General features: G+C 41.7%; 1 protein-coding gene across 1 annotated transcript in view; it reads left to right on the plus strand.

The window, feature by feature from the left end:
• Window positions 1-10,748, plus strand: part of PDE11A (phosphodiesterase 11A) — a 300,134-nt gene extending 289,386 nt beyond the window's left edge. Inside the window, exon 20 of the mRNA XM_061608380.1 lies at window positions 9,779-10,748. Coding sequence (XP_061464364.1) covers window positions 9,779-9,943 — 165 coding nt within the window. The 3' untranslated portion in view covers window positions 9,944-10,748. The remainder of the gene's footprint in view (window positions 1-9,778) is intronic.
• Window positions 10,749-13,470: the final 2,722 nt, after the last annotated feature.

Raw genomic sequence — 13,470 nt, forward strand, 5'->3', positions numbered from 1 at the left:
ACTGTCCTTTTCCCCCCAAATGACATAATGCACTGTCTGCTTAAAAGATCATCCAGCAGTAGCTAGATTGTGAAGATCAAGTCAAACTAAAACTTGTCACATTTTTGTTACAGTAAGAGTTAGGTACCTACTTTGAACTATAATTTCTTAAGGGAACGAATTAGAGAGAAACAAGCTTTACAAAGCAGCACTAAGCAAGTGGCATTCAACAAAATGGCACAGGATGTGTAAAGAGCTATGGGTACAGAGTCTCAGTTGTACTACAGCCAAAAGATCTAAGTGGCTCAGGAATAAATTGGCGGATTGATTCAGAAATGGACAGGTGCTAAGAAAGTAATTTAGTAAATGTTCAAGGAATCTTCAGGGAAGAGAGAAATGTGTTGCTTTTGAGATAATTTCCCAGAAGCTTCATAAAAGAAAATTGATTGCAAGGACTTAATAAGTAACAGACAGCCAAAATATATAGTAATCAAGTGAGTTTTTAATTATATCTCAGGCAGTTATAAAATCCAAATAGTGTACTTTGTATCCAGAAAGTCTGAGAGTAATGTTTTGGTAGCTGAATTATTTTTAAAAGGCTAATTTCCATAGGAATTATAGTAGTATGTTTAATTAAAAGAGTGAATCTATGTCCCAAAGCCAAAGTGTATTAAAATGTACAAATAGGGTTTAAATATCAAAGGAACCTTTGAAGAAGGACATTTTATGCCCTGTACATAAAATCTAGCCTTTGGAGTTTTTCTAGTCCAAATGCCGCCTGATTAATGTGCATAACAAATGACTGTGTTTTTTAATTACGCTATATATTTTACCATTATTCTATAGAATTAATTGCCTATACTTTGCTTATGACTGAAAAACCAAAGACCAAGAAAATTTTATTTATTTATTTATTTATTGTATTTATATATCGCCCCATAGCCGAAGCTCTCTGGGCGGTTTACAGTAACTAAAAACATTAAAACAAATATACAAATTTAAAACACATCTTTTAAAAACAATTTAAAACACAATTTAAAAATTTAAAACAATTTTTAAAAAATCCCCTTCAATTTATTTTACTCAATTTTAATAACCCTAAGGCTATAATGAAGAGCATTTCAGGCTAGCTAGTGTCCTCATCTTTGTTAGTTCATCTGTAAACACTTGAGTTTCTAGACTCTTTAATATACATAAAAATGTACTATAGATGAATGATATAGTTATTTATGTACAGGCATACCCCGCTTAACGTCGCTTCACTTAACGTCGCCTCGCTATAACGTACATGCTCCATACGCCATCAGACCCCGCTTAACGTACGCGTGCTTCGCAATTACGGACACTTAATGGCATGACGCCGCTGCCATCTAGTGGCGATTGCCGTGCAGTACATGCATAGATAATTGCTTCGCTTTAAGTACATTTTCACTTTACATACACGCTCGGGTCCCATTGCGTATGTTAAAGCAGGGTATGCCTGTATATCAATCACATTTTCCACAGATATCTGTGCTCAAAGTGGTTCATATGAACAGTCAAAATACAATAGGACAATAACCATAATACATAATAAAAATAGTATCAGTAACAGTTCAACAATTAACTATTTGTTTAATATGTGTGTGTGTCATTCATTTCATTCATTCCATTCATTCATTGGTGATCACTCGTGGCCGAGTGAGATTGTCTTCCAAGATAAGGTCTTTAACAGTGGGTCCGTAAGTGACTGTGGAGGCCAATTCTGGATCCACACAGCCTCCCACAGTGAGGACATAGATTTCCAGATGGAAGATGGTTGTGATAAGGATTTGTTTGACGTGCCTTCTGCTTAGCTCATTTGTCCCATTCGCCCTGTATTCATGCTTCTTCGAAGTCCATAGCATCTTTGACAACAGCCGACCACCATTTGGGATGTTCATGGGCCAAAACTTCCCAGTTCTCGATGTTCATGTTACATTTTTTTAGATTTGCTTTAAGAACATCTTTAAACCTCTTTTGCTGTCCACCGATATTCCATTTTCCATCCTTAAGTTGGGAGTAAAGTAGCTGCTTTGGAAGATGGTGATCAGACATTTGAACAACATGACTGGTCCAGCAAAGTTGATGTTGAAGGACAACTGTTTCAACAATGGTAGTCTTTGCTTCTTCCAAAACGCTAACATTAGTCTGTCTGTCTTCCCAAGTAATTTGCAGAATTTTCCGGAGGCAGCATTGGTGGAATCTTTCAAGAAGCTGGGAGTGGCATTTATAAATGGTCCATGTTTCACAGGCGTACAGTAAGGTTGATAGTACAATGGCTTTGTAAATAAGCGTTTTGGTCTCCCTGCGAATATCCCGATCCTCGAACACTCTACGCTTCATTCGGGAGAATGTGGCACTCGCAGAGCTCAGACGATGCTGGATTTCAGCATCAATGTCAGCTTTTACAGAGAGATGGCTGCCAAGATAGGGGAAGCAATCAACGTTCTCCAGCGTCGCACCATTAAACTGGATTGATGGTGCTACAGGGGGTCTAGTTCGCACCTGTTGATGAAGCACTTTGGTTTTTTTAATATTAAGTGAGAGCCCAAGCTTTCCATATGCAAAGACATTTAGGATAGTTTGAAGATCTTTCTCTGAATGTGCGGAGACTACATTATCATTGGCATATTGAAGTTCTATGACAGAGGTTGACATTACCTTACTTTTTGCTTTCAGCCTACTGAGATTAAAAAGCTTTCCATCTGTTCGATATATGATTTCCACAGCAGTAGGAAGTTTCCCCTCAGTAAGATGTAGAATCATAGCAATGAACATAGCAAATAAGGTAGGAGCAATGACACATCCCTGTTTTACGCCTGATCTGACTCTGAATGGATCGCTCTGAAATCTATTGTTATCCAAAATTGTCACTGTCATGTTGTCATGAAGGAGTGGCAAAATATTCACAAATTTATCAGGACATCCAGTTTTCAGAAGGATGGTCCAGAGAGCAGTTCGTTTCACAATATCAAAGGCCTTAGTCAGATCAATAAACGCCATATATAAAGGTCAATTCTGCTCCTGGCATTTTTCTTGAAGCCGTTGTGCAGTGAAGATCATGTTCACTGTCCCCCTGGAAGGGCAGAAACCATTTTGAGATTCAGGGAGGACATCCCCTGAGATCGGTAGGAGGCGATTCGCGAGGATCCTTACAAGGGTTTTACCTGCGGTAGCAAGAGAGATGCCTCAATACTTCCCACAATCTGTTCTATCACCCTTCCTAAAAAGGGTGATAATTATGGCATCCCTAAAGTCTTCCGGGATCTCCTCCCTCATCCAGATTTTTTCAATGAGCTTATGAAGTTGTTGTGTAAATTCAGGCCCACCTTCTTTAAAGACTTCAGCAGGAATCCCATCAGGTCCACTAGCTTTGTTGTTCTTCATTTGATTGATGGCTTTACTGACTTCATCCAAATTAGGGGATACTGCAAGCTCGTCTCTAGTTTGTTGTTGTGGAGGAGACCTCACCAGCCCCAACAGAGTTACGATTAAGGAGGTTGTGGTAATACTCTTTCCAGCACAGTGCAATAGACTCTTTATCCTTAACAAGTTTGGTACCATCCATTGAACGTAAGGGATTTGTACCGTAATTTGTTGGTCCATAGATGGCCTTTGTGGCATTAAAAAAGCCCCGTGCATCGTGAGCATCTGCAAAGTGCTGGATTTCTTGAGCTTTCTTTATCCACCAGGCGTTCTTAAGTTCTCTAGTTCTTCTTTGGACCTTAGCCTTTGCCCTGGCATAGATTTATTTCTTAGCAGCACAGTTAATGTCTTTCTGCCATATCTGGAAGTCTTTCCTTTTCTTGTTGATATGTTCAATCTCACTGTCATTCTCATCAAACCAATCCTGATGTTTCTTAGTTTGGTATCCAGTAGTTTGTTCACATGCTGCAATAATGGATGTCTTCAGTTTAATCCAGTGTTCCTCGACATTTTCAGGGAGTTTCGTCGGTAGATGTTTCTTGAGAGTTGTTTGAAAGCAGGCTTGCTTAATAGGATCTTGAAGGGCATGGATGCTCATTATGCACCTTGGTTTTCTTCCTTGGAGCCTACGTTGAGGAACAATATTAATGGCCATAGTGGATTGAATTAATTAGTGATCTGTCCAGCAGTCATCAGCACTCATCATGGCGCTAGTGAGGAGTACATCACGACGATCTCTGGCATGGACATCCAGGAGATGCCAGTGTTTTGACTGAGGGTGCTTCCATGATGTTTTAAATGTATTTTTCTGGTGAAAGAGTGTGTTTGTAATAACAAGATTATGCTCTGCACATTTAGTCAGAAGTAGAATGCCATTCAGGTTGCTATTGCCAACTCCTTCTTTCCCAATGGTTTCTGGCCATAAATGAAATCACGGCCAACTCTTGCACTGAAATCACCCGAGAGGATAATTTTATCCTCCTTAGGTATCTCTGATAAGATGGTGTCCAGCTGGTTATAAAAATTTTCCTTGATGTCTTCATCAACGTCTAATGTTGGTGCATAAGCACTTAGAATAGTTGCCCACTGGATTTTGGCAAGTTTTAATCAGAGAGTTGAAAGTCGTTCATTCTGACAAGAGCTTCACAAGATTATTTTTAATAGCAAAGCCTACTCCACTCGCTGGATCATCACCTTGTAGTGGTGAGTGGGCTTGTGTGTTCCAATGAACCCTATGAGCGATGCCGTTGGGAGTCATGTACTCCCAGCAGGGTCACCCATGGCAGTAAGGTCAACGGAGAAGAACCAGACAAAGAACGATCCAAGAATGTCCTCAATGGCAGAACAGACGGAGGATAACAATGTGTATGTTACAACTGCTGTGAAGGCGGATGAAGGCTGCAGGAGATAAAAGACTTCCAATTGTTGTGGTATCCATGCCATTGGATCAAAGCCTTTTTCTGTTACGATTGTGTGTTGATTGTTGGGCGCCGATCTCCCCACATAAAACAAATTCACGCACAGGCATCTTCCAGCCAAACCAAACCAAACCAAAAGCCCCATAGCAATCAGCGACGGGGGCACGACTGTGAAATCCGGAAGTCCCTAGTCGTGGACCACCATATGGGTGGTGGATACAGACTCAGTCGTCCTGGCTCAAGGACCGAGCCAGTTGTTACGACACGTGTTCTTGGAAATCTGAGTGTGTGAACTTGCCACCCACATGTCCCATGAAACACACCTCCTTGAGAGGAGGGGGATCTTTTGCTAGGGATAAAACAAGCTCTTTCCCTGAAGTATGCCTAAATGGTGCATGTATAACCCAAGACATGCAGGTCCAAACCAGACTAAAGCAAAGCTTTCTTTTATTGAGAGAAAAGGGCAGAATAGCATTACAAAATTATTGGGTGTGTGGCAGCATTAATCATTAATATCCTAACCCATTCATGACTTTAAACAAAAGAGATCAAAGGACCCTATTACTATAAAGAGTGACAGGTAGGAAAGATTACATATCCTACGCCCAGGAGTGGGCAGTGAAATGCAGCTGAAGGGGTGTGGAAGAGCTCTGACCCAAAATCAGGAAAGATTCTGTTTGTCTCAAGGCTGGTGTCAAGACACAAATTCCTTTACTGGTTCTGTCCCTGCAGTCCTGCGTTGAGAGCGTTGTTACACGTGTTGGAGCTCAGATCGCCATTCCCCCCTTTTCCCAACTCAAGCCTCTTTTTAAAAGACGCTTTTTCTCTCTCACCTCCCTGCAAAAGAGGGGTCTGGGTATGAGGTGATTTTGTGTGTGCGCATTTTTCTAGCTGACTCTGAGAAACTCAGGCAACTTTCTTTGAACAATGGGATCGTTCTGCTGGGCGTGAGGGAAATCTGCCAAGGAGAAGACAACATTTATTCCAATTGCTCTTGGTTATTTTTGTTGCTCACAGGATGACCTTGTTGTACACCGTACCTCAGGAATGCATAACCTGCAATACAAGGAGGGTGTGGGGTGGGAGTTACAGTCCAGCAGGCTCCAGAGCCTTGCACCTCGTAACACTGTTGAGTAGTTTGGCAGCTATATCCACGACTGAGCAGTCCTATTCAGGATCCACTCTGCTCACCCCGTATGGGGAGGGGGCTAGAAAAGGTGCCCTAAACATAGTCTGCCTCATCTCTCTCCCTGACTAGATTACCGCGTCCAGTGGGGTCACCACTTAGCGGTTGCAAAAGACAATTGAACTTTGGAACATGGAATATACGGACATTGCTGGACAATACAGATAGTGTGTGTGTATAGAGAGATAAATATATATATATAATTGTGAGCTTAAAGCATATCAATAGGTCAAATTAGTAATAACGCCAAAGGAGGCCCAAAAGGCATTCATACCTAGCAACTTCCCCACAACTTTTATACCTAGATTCACAGCGCAATCCAAACCCAAGATCTGCCATCTAATCAAGGAGTCTGGATTTGGTGGATCTTGGGCTCTCCCACTGCAGCTGGGGCACAGCTCGCATAAGCTCCTCACCCTGGCTGTGTTGGAGATATGCCAGTATAAGTCCCTCATCCCAGCTCCACCAGCGGAATTTATGCTGGCAAAAGTCTGTAAGTCCCCAAATAGGGGGGTGGGACAAGGCAAGGAGAGATTTACACTTATTCCAAACCTTTTCAGCGCAGCCACGTGACACAGCAATCCAGTAGAACTTTGCTGGCAAAAAGGATGGTATAAGTCAAATTCCTCCTGAACTGAGACTATGAACATACCAGTCACCAGATCAAATCGTTTCCTTCAGCCACACCTGGAGGGGAAAACAAGTTGATCTGCCGATCAGTTGCAAAATTTCTTTAAAGGTGAATAAAAAATAACATTCAGGTTTTACAGGAAAAAGGAGCAGGGTTTGACTAGTGTCATGTGCTCCTGTTTTCAGAAAAGTGATGGAGATGCACTGGAATTGGCAGAACAGTGAACAGAGATGCAGCAAAATCATATTATCTACAATACAAAGAGATATCAGCAGCATGACTTTCCACAAAAATTTGCAGTGTATCCATTCCTCACTTTCTAACAGGAATGCCCCTGTTCAGGGTTCCAGCCAGCCATCCCCTCTTCTGGGATACACTATTTCATCCCTCCCTAGTTTTCCATTTTCCTTTTCCAGGTAACATTCAACATTTGCATGCTTAGCCATCATTGAGCTGCTTTGGGGTTTTTTTTTTTTTAAAAAAGTTGCTTTTACATTTTTTAGAAATATTTTTTGTACTTCTGAAAATCTTGGGATTCCCCCAGCAATGATGATGCCTTTCCTCTTGTGTCTCTTGGGCCCCATTTTGGCTCCAGTCCAGTTGCTGCTTAGCACTTACCACCTGAGTTTGCTACTAGGAGGGGTGATACTGACTCTGAATGTGTGCATTTATGTGCATATATATCTGTCAACTCCTGGAATTCATCATATTCTAATTTACAGAGCAATCCTGAGTTATGGAAGCCAGCATAATTTATGCTGGTTTAAGTTAAACTGGTGTAACTCAGATCCAAACCCTGTTCAGGAGCGAAGCTACTGCCAGTTGCGGCAGCCCAAGTCTGGCAGAGGGAAAACAAGCCTGTAAAATATAGACTTTTTGCTGGTATAAATTCAGCCAGGTTGTCAGGTCATGTGACTGAGCTGAGTTAGGATCCAGTGTAAGCCCCCACACACACTTAGTCCCCGCAACCATGTCCCCAGAATGGCCATTTTTCAGGACTTATGCCAGCACAAGTTACACCAGTTTTGGCTGAGCCCTGGCTAAGCCAAGATGAGCAAGTTAAGCTGGCATATCTCTGGCTGAGCCAGGATGAGTAAACTACACTGGCGTAGCCCAGCCAAGAACCAGCCAGCTGAGGTAGAGATGCACCGGATCCTAACTTGCTCATAATGGATCTTGGATTTGGACTGCACCCGTAGTGTGTCCAAGAAATGGAACCCAAAGTAAAGGCTATACTGCTAAGAATAGGCTGAGTTTGTAGCAGACTCCTGTAGACATGGCATCTTATGGCATCATTATTAGAACTTACCATCTGCAGCACTATCCTCTTCCCCACATAATGTTAAGAGGGTGAGGCAATAGGCTGCTAAGGAAAGGGTTTGTTATTGGGATATTGCAAGATGTGCCTATCTATTGTTTATATACATAAATAATAGTGAAGGTATGTAGTTCATATTTAATTAAATTTCTTCTTGTAATAATGTTTCAGAAGGTATTGTAATTGGATATAATCAAACTAATTGCCCCCCCCATGTTATTTGCACAAAGCTTCACAACAAAGTATGACCACCACTGATCAAAACATCCTCCTCCCATGTTTTCCAGTTAAGCTTCTGGGGTTTTTTCGGAGCTCAGAAAATCCAGCTTTTTTCACACAATGTAGCATATAATAACAATATGGATGACCCATCCCAGAGCAGTTTTGTCCAGTCATGACTTGTATACCTTGTTCTTGCTATTTCCTTCTGTCTCTCCTCCCTAGGAATCAACTCTACTATTTTAACCCTTCTCTTTCATAATAGCATTTCCTTTATATCTTTTTGTTTTTCTCCATATTTGGCAGTAGGGGTGCAATCATAATTAGAAGTGTAGCAAGGGGAGAGTTTTACCTTTTCCCCACAAAGTGTAGTCCCAATGAAAACACAGCTCCCAAGATTCTTTGGGAGAAGTCATGTGCTTTACATGTTATTGGATGTGCTTTAAATGTATGTGTGGATCTGTCCATATTTGAGGCTGCAGAAAGGTAAACTGACCACTTGGCTAGAGAATGTTATTTGGATTCTAGAGGCCTGGAAGCAGAATTGCTATTCCACTTCAAAGCTGATGCAGAACAGCAATGATTGGTTGCTGCTAAATTGCCCACACCTGGAAGCACTGCTACATGTGCTGGAGAGTTGGAGCACATAAGCAGAACACATAACCTGAGAGAAAAGAGGAGGAAATTCTTGACTATTCAATATGGTTGACAAGGAATTAATAGCATCCTTGACAGCGATGTCACATCAGACCACCCAATAAGGGAGTGTTGGCACTCATGCAACCATTGCTCCCACAGACTTAAAAGTCAGCCATATATAGCTTTTCTTTGACACTTTCTTCTTTTACAAAATACTGCAATAGATGCTGAAATCTGCTCGCTGTGTGGCTTCTAACAGAGAAAAACTACACGATTGTGTATGCCCCTTAGAAAAGCACTGCCGTTGAAGACAAGTAACTTGCCAAGAATTACAGCAGTTGTAGAGATGGCTAATACCCTTTGCCCATTCTCATTTTTATAAGTGATCTGGAAGGATCCAGTGGCTTCAACTGAGGTATATGGAACAAACTAAATTAGAGCTAACTCCAGGTTTGAGAATGCCTCTCCAAAAGATCCTGTCTCTAATGGATCACATTCAGTGGATCCCCAACAGGCTGAATCTTGTGATTAACATTGGGCCCATATATTTTGACCCAGCCCTGCCACCATTTTGAGTTGCCCTTTATAGCATTGCATTCTGGGTGAATCAAACTCCAGACAACTGCACAAAGCTAGTGCTCCGGTCAGTTCCCAAAACTGTTGTGAAGGGGCAAAACCACCGAGTATCACATCCAACATGGATGTCTAAAGATGTTCATACATTAGATGTTCATATATTCCATTCACATTTTAGATGCATGCTATGGAAAACAGTGGTGTACAGTTACACTTGCAACTTAAAGTATGTTGCAGGTTGCAGCTCACAGAGAGATTTGATATGGAAAAACTTGCCCAGGGACACACTAGGATTGGGGAGAACCATCTTAAAATCCTCACTCAGCTATGATTTGTGATGACTCCTCTTTTTTGCTTTCTCCTAGACTTTAGTGAAAGTGAACAGAAAACTGAAGCCTATGTTGGATTCAGTGGTGGACAATAGAAATAAGTGGAAGGAGCTGCACCAACAAAGACTGCTTTCCAAGGACACAACATCTTCTTCCTCTTCTTCTTCCAACTTTACCATGTCTCTGGAGGATATGAATTAAGTCTGCATATGTTTTGCTGCTGCTAGGATAAGATGTCTGAAGGCTGGTTAAAGCTTAGTCTCATCAGTTAAAAAAACAAATTGCTGTCAAGGACATGCTTAATTCAAATAAAAATTATCCAGCTGGCCATGGTTTAGCTGTTTGCTGGCAGCTGACCTTTGGTCTGAAGGGAGGATCTACAGTGAGCCTTGTGTTGCTATCTGCAGTAACCTGAAAGGTTTGGTGCAGGTCTGGATTTGGTCAGCTTATTTCAAGCTGCTGTTATGAAACTTGGCAAACATGGCCACAAAGGATTGGCTAACAGGAGGTTACAGCTTAGTTTAATTAGTAAAAGAGAGCACGGCTGAAATATTTTTTAACATAATTGAGGTATCTGCAAGGGGCTACTGAGGGGAGAAGAGAGAGAATAGTTTGTAATAATAACTTGAGTTTGCAGCATTTGCTGATATGAACCAGGTAATATCTGCACTTGTGATGTTTATCTTTTCCCCCCTTTTATTATGCTTGAATGTTCAGAGAAGCCTGCTTTGTATTTATTCTACTGACGTTTTGTTTGTTTTTTACAACAAAGCTTCAAATGATCGATTGCGGCTTTTAGAACTGCCTGTCTTTGCTACATTTTAGAGAAAAAACTAATTTTATTACATTTAAAAACACCAACCTGTCCTGGCTTCCTTAAGAATTTTGTATTAGCAATGCAATTTGAACTGTTCTTCAGGTGGAAGCTTATATAAAGGTAAAATTTCTGCATGGTAATTTGGGTTTCTTTAGAATTTTGTTTTAAACATTCATTTTTAAAGCTGCTTTGCACTCATAAGAAAAGAACAAATTGTGTTTCATTAAAATTGCATAATAAAAATGAATTCTGTTGCCTTCTGGTAGAGAATTTGCACTATAGATATTAATATGGCTCTCTAGTACATTTTCTGAATCACATTATCTTTGACTATTACTGTTAAGGATTGGTAGTGTACTGGAGTATGTCAAAAAAGGGGGCAATCACTACCTCTGCTTTTTCTGGCCGTTAATTTTTTTATAATAACATGCTAGTTTAATCCACTATTGCAGCTACCAGAAATGAAATCCAAAATTGTATTTGCTGAGATATGGTGGAAGTTTTGCATATGAATCACATTTGATAGACATGAAAGTGAAATGTGTCAGTGGACTTATCTACACTGGAAATGAATGTACTTTTATTTAGCACATTGGTCTCCCCAAAATTTATTTTAGTACTGCTGGCATGGCAGTGCTGCTCCTGGGTCTCTGTTCCCTAATTAGCTTTGGAATTACATGGTATGTTCAGGCTCATTTCACACAACCACTAAATGTGTTGAGAATGTGGACTGAATGCACCAGTAAGCAATGTTCAGTACATAGAGGATATGTCATGTGGTTGCTTCACCATATTGCCAGTCCTCAACTCATACAACATTTACTGTGCAATTATGTGGGCTGGATATACAGTGTTCATTTGGCCACCTTAGCATCTGCCACACCGTGTATAAAGCCACACAACTCACATTCTTAACATGACAGTTTGGACATCTGAATTGGCAGGACTGCTTGGGGCTAACTGGGATTTTCCTAGGGAATGGTGTCTGCCTGTACTTTCTACTGTCACCACCCTCCAGGAACGTCTGCTTTATTTTAAGTAAGAAACAAGTCAAATAGTAGTACTCATGGTACTCTCAAACTATGCCAAAGTATGAAATGGAAAGGGACTGCTTTCAAGTTGATCCCAACTTATGGCGACCCTATGAATAGGGTGTTCATGGTAAGTGGTATTCAGAGGGGGTTTACCATTGCCTCCCTCTGAGGCTAGTCCTCCCCAGCTGGCTAAAGCCTGCTCAGCTTGCCACAGCTGCACAAGCCAGCCCCTTCCTTGTCTGCAACTGCCAGCTGGGGGGCAACTGGGCTCCTTGGGACTATGCAGCTTGCCCACGGCTGCACAGGTGGCAGGGCAGATGACTGTAAATTAAAAGTAACTTTTTAGGGGGAAACCAAACCACCTGACAAGAGGCTGTGAGCTTCTAGGACTTTCAGAATGCTGGTAGAAACTGAACCTATGGAGGGCAGAAAAAAGAAGAGAAAGGAAAAAAAGCTAAAGAAGCCAGGCAGACTGTGTAAATCTATTAATTAAGTCTATGGTTAAGACAGTCAAGACCTGGCCATTTCTCTACGTCTGTTCTCTATTTTCCTTTTTGAAGCCTCCAACAGCTGTATCCTGGAGGGATTCAGGTTAGGGGATACGTGTCATGAGGTTAAAAATATCTCTCCCCTCCACACGCACACACTTTTGAGAAGAAGAGTAAAGGAATAAGGACCCCTTTTTCTGTGCTCATTCTTCATCCCCACTACTATATAATGATAAAATGCTCAGGTACATGCTGCTGTTTCTAGACCTATATAGCACAACAGGAAAGGCTTCATGATGGCAGAGACAAAAGTGTTCTTTTATCATATACCCAGCCCAAAAATGCCCCCAACCCCACTCAGCCTGAACAACACTACATGGGGGTGCAGTGCATCTCTGTGCACTGAGACACACTGCATCTGTCCATCAGCTTGCTCTCATTGAGGTCAGTCCAGCCAGTGGGAAAGATGGGAGGATTTGCCCTAATTGAAACAGTGTCCCCATCTGCAGCATTTCACTTTACCATAGGAACGAATGCAGGAGAAAGTAAAGGGATACCCTCGGAGTCACCCCTGGGATGAGGGCTAACCTGCTCCTTTACCTGGCAACTCCAGCCATTGAGAAGCAAGCCTGCTCCTATTTGCATAGTCCCACCTCTTAACAACTCTGTTTTTTGGTCATGTTTGCTGGAATATGATGGAATGTTGGGAACTGTGATCACAAGAGGCATGTGCAGAGAAGTGCTCCAGTTTGTGAAATAGGAGCCTTGGAGTTCTGCTCAGCCCTTGCTGGGGATGGTGGATAAGAAAACGCGACACAATTTCCCTCCCCCACCCAGGCATTTCCCTGCTGTGCTAAAAGGTGAAACATCTCTGACCGAGACCTGGAAGAGCTGCTGCCAGGCAGAGTAAACAATTCTGGGTTATATGGACAAATAGTCTAAACTATATTATTAGACAGCTCAGGTTTCCCATTTCCTTCCCTGCCTCCTGAAACATCCCCCCATAATTCAGGCAGGACAATTTTTTAGGTTGTAAACACACTAGCCCAGATCAAAGTGGTTCCATTAGCCACACCTGGAGGGGGAATAGATTGATCTGCTGATCAGTTGCGAAATCTCTTTGAAGCTCAATTTTTTTTAAAAAAAACACTCAAGCGGGTCCCACCAGGTTTAAAAAAAGGCAGGGTTTGACTAGCATCATGTGCCCCCATTTTCAGAAGAGAGAGGTGAAGACACTGAAACCAGCAAAACTGAGTGTGTTTCTACCCTTAACCTCATAGCATGCAGCCACCCAACCCTAATCCCCTCCCCTTCTAGGATACTTACTATAAACTTTAGTGGTCTTCGTGCTGATTTTTTCTCTCTCCCATTTCCTTTTTCGCTCTCTCT

This window comes from Rhineura floridana, chromosome 2 (assembly GCF_030035675.1).
Source record: "Rhineura floridana isolate rRhiFlo1 chromosome 2, rRhiFlo1.hap2, whole genome shotgun sequence".
NCBI lineage: Eukaryota > Metazoa > Chordata > Lepidosauria > Squamata > Rhineuridae > Rhineura > Rhineura floridana.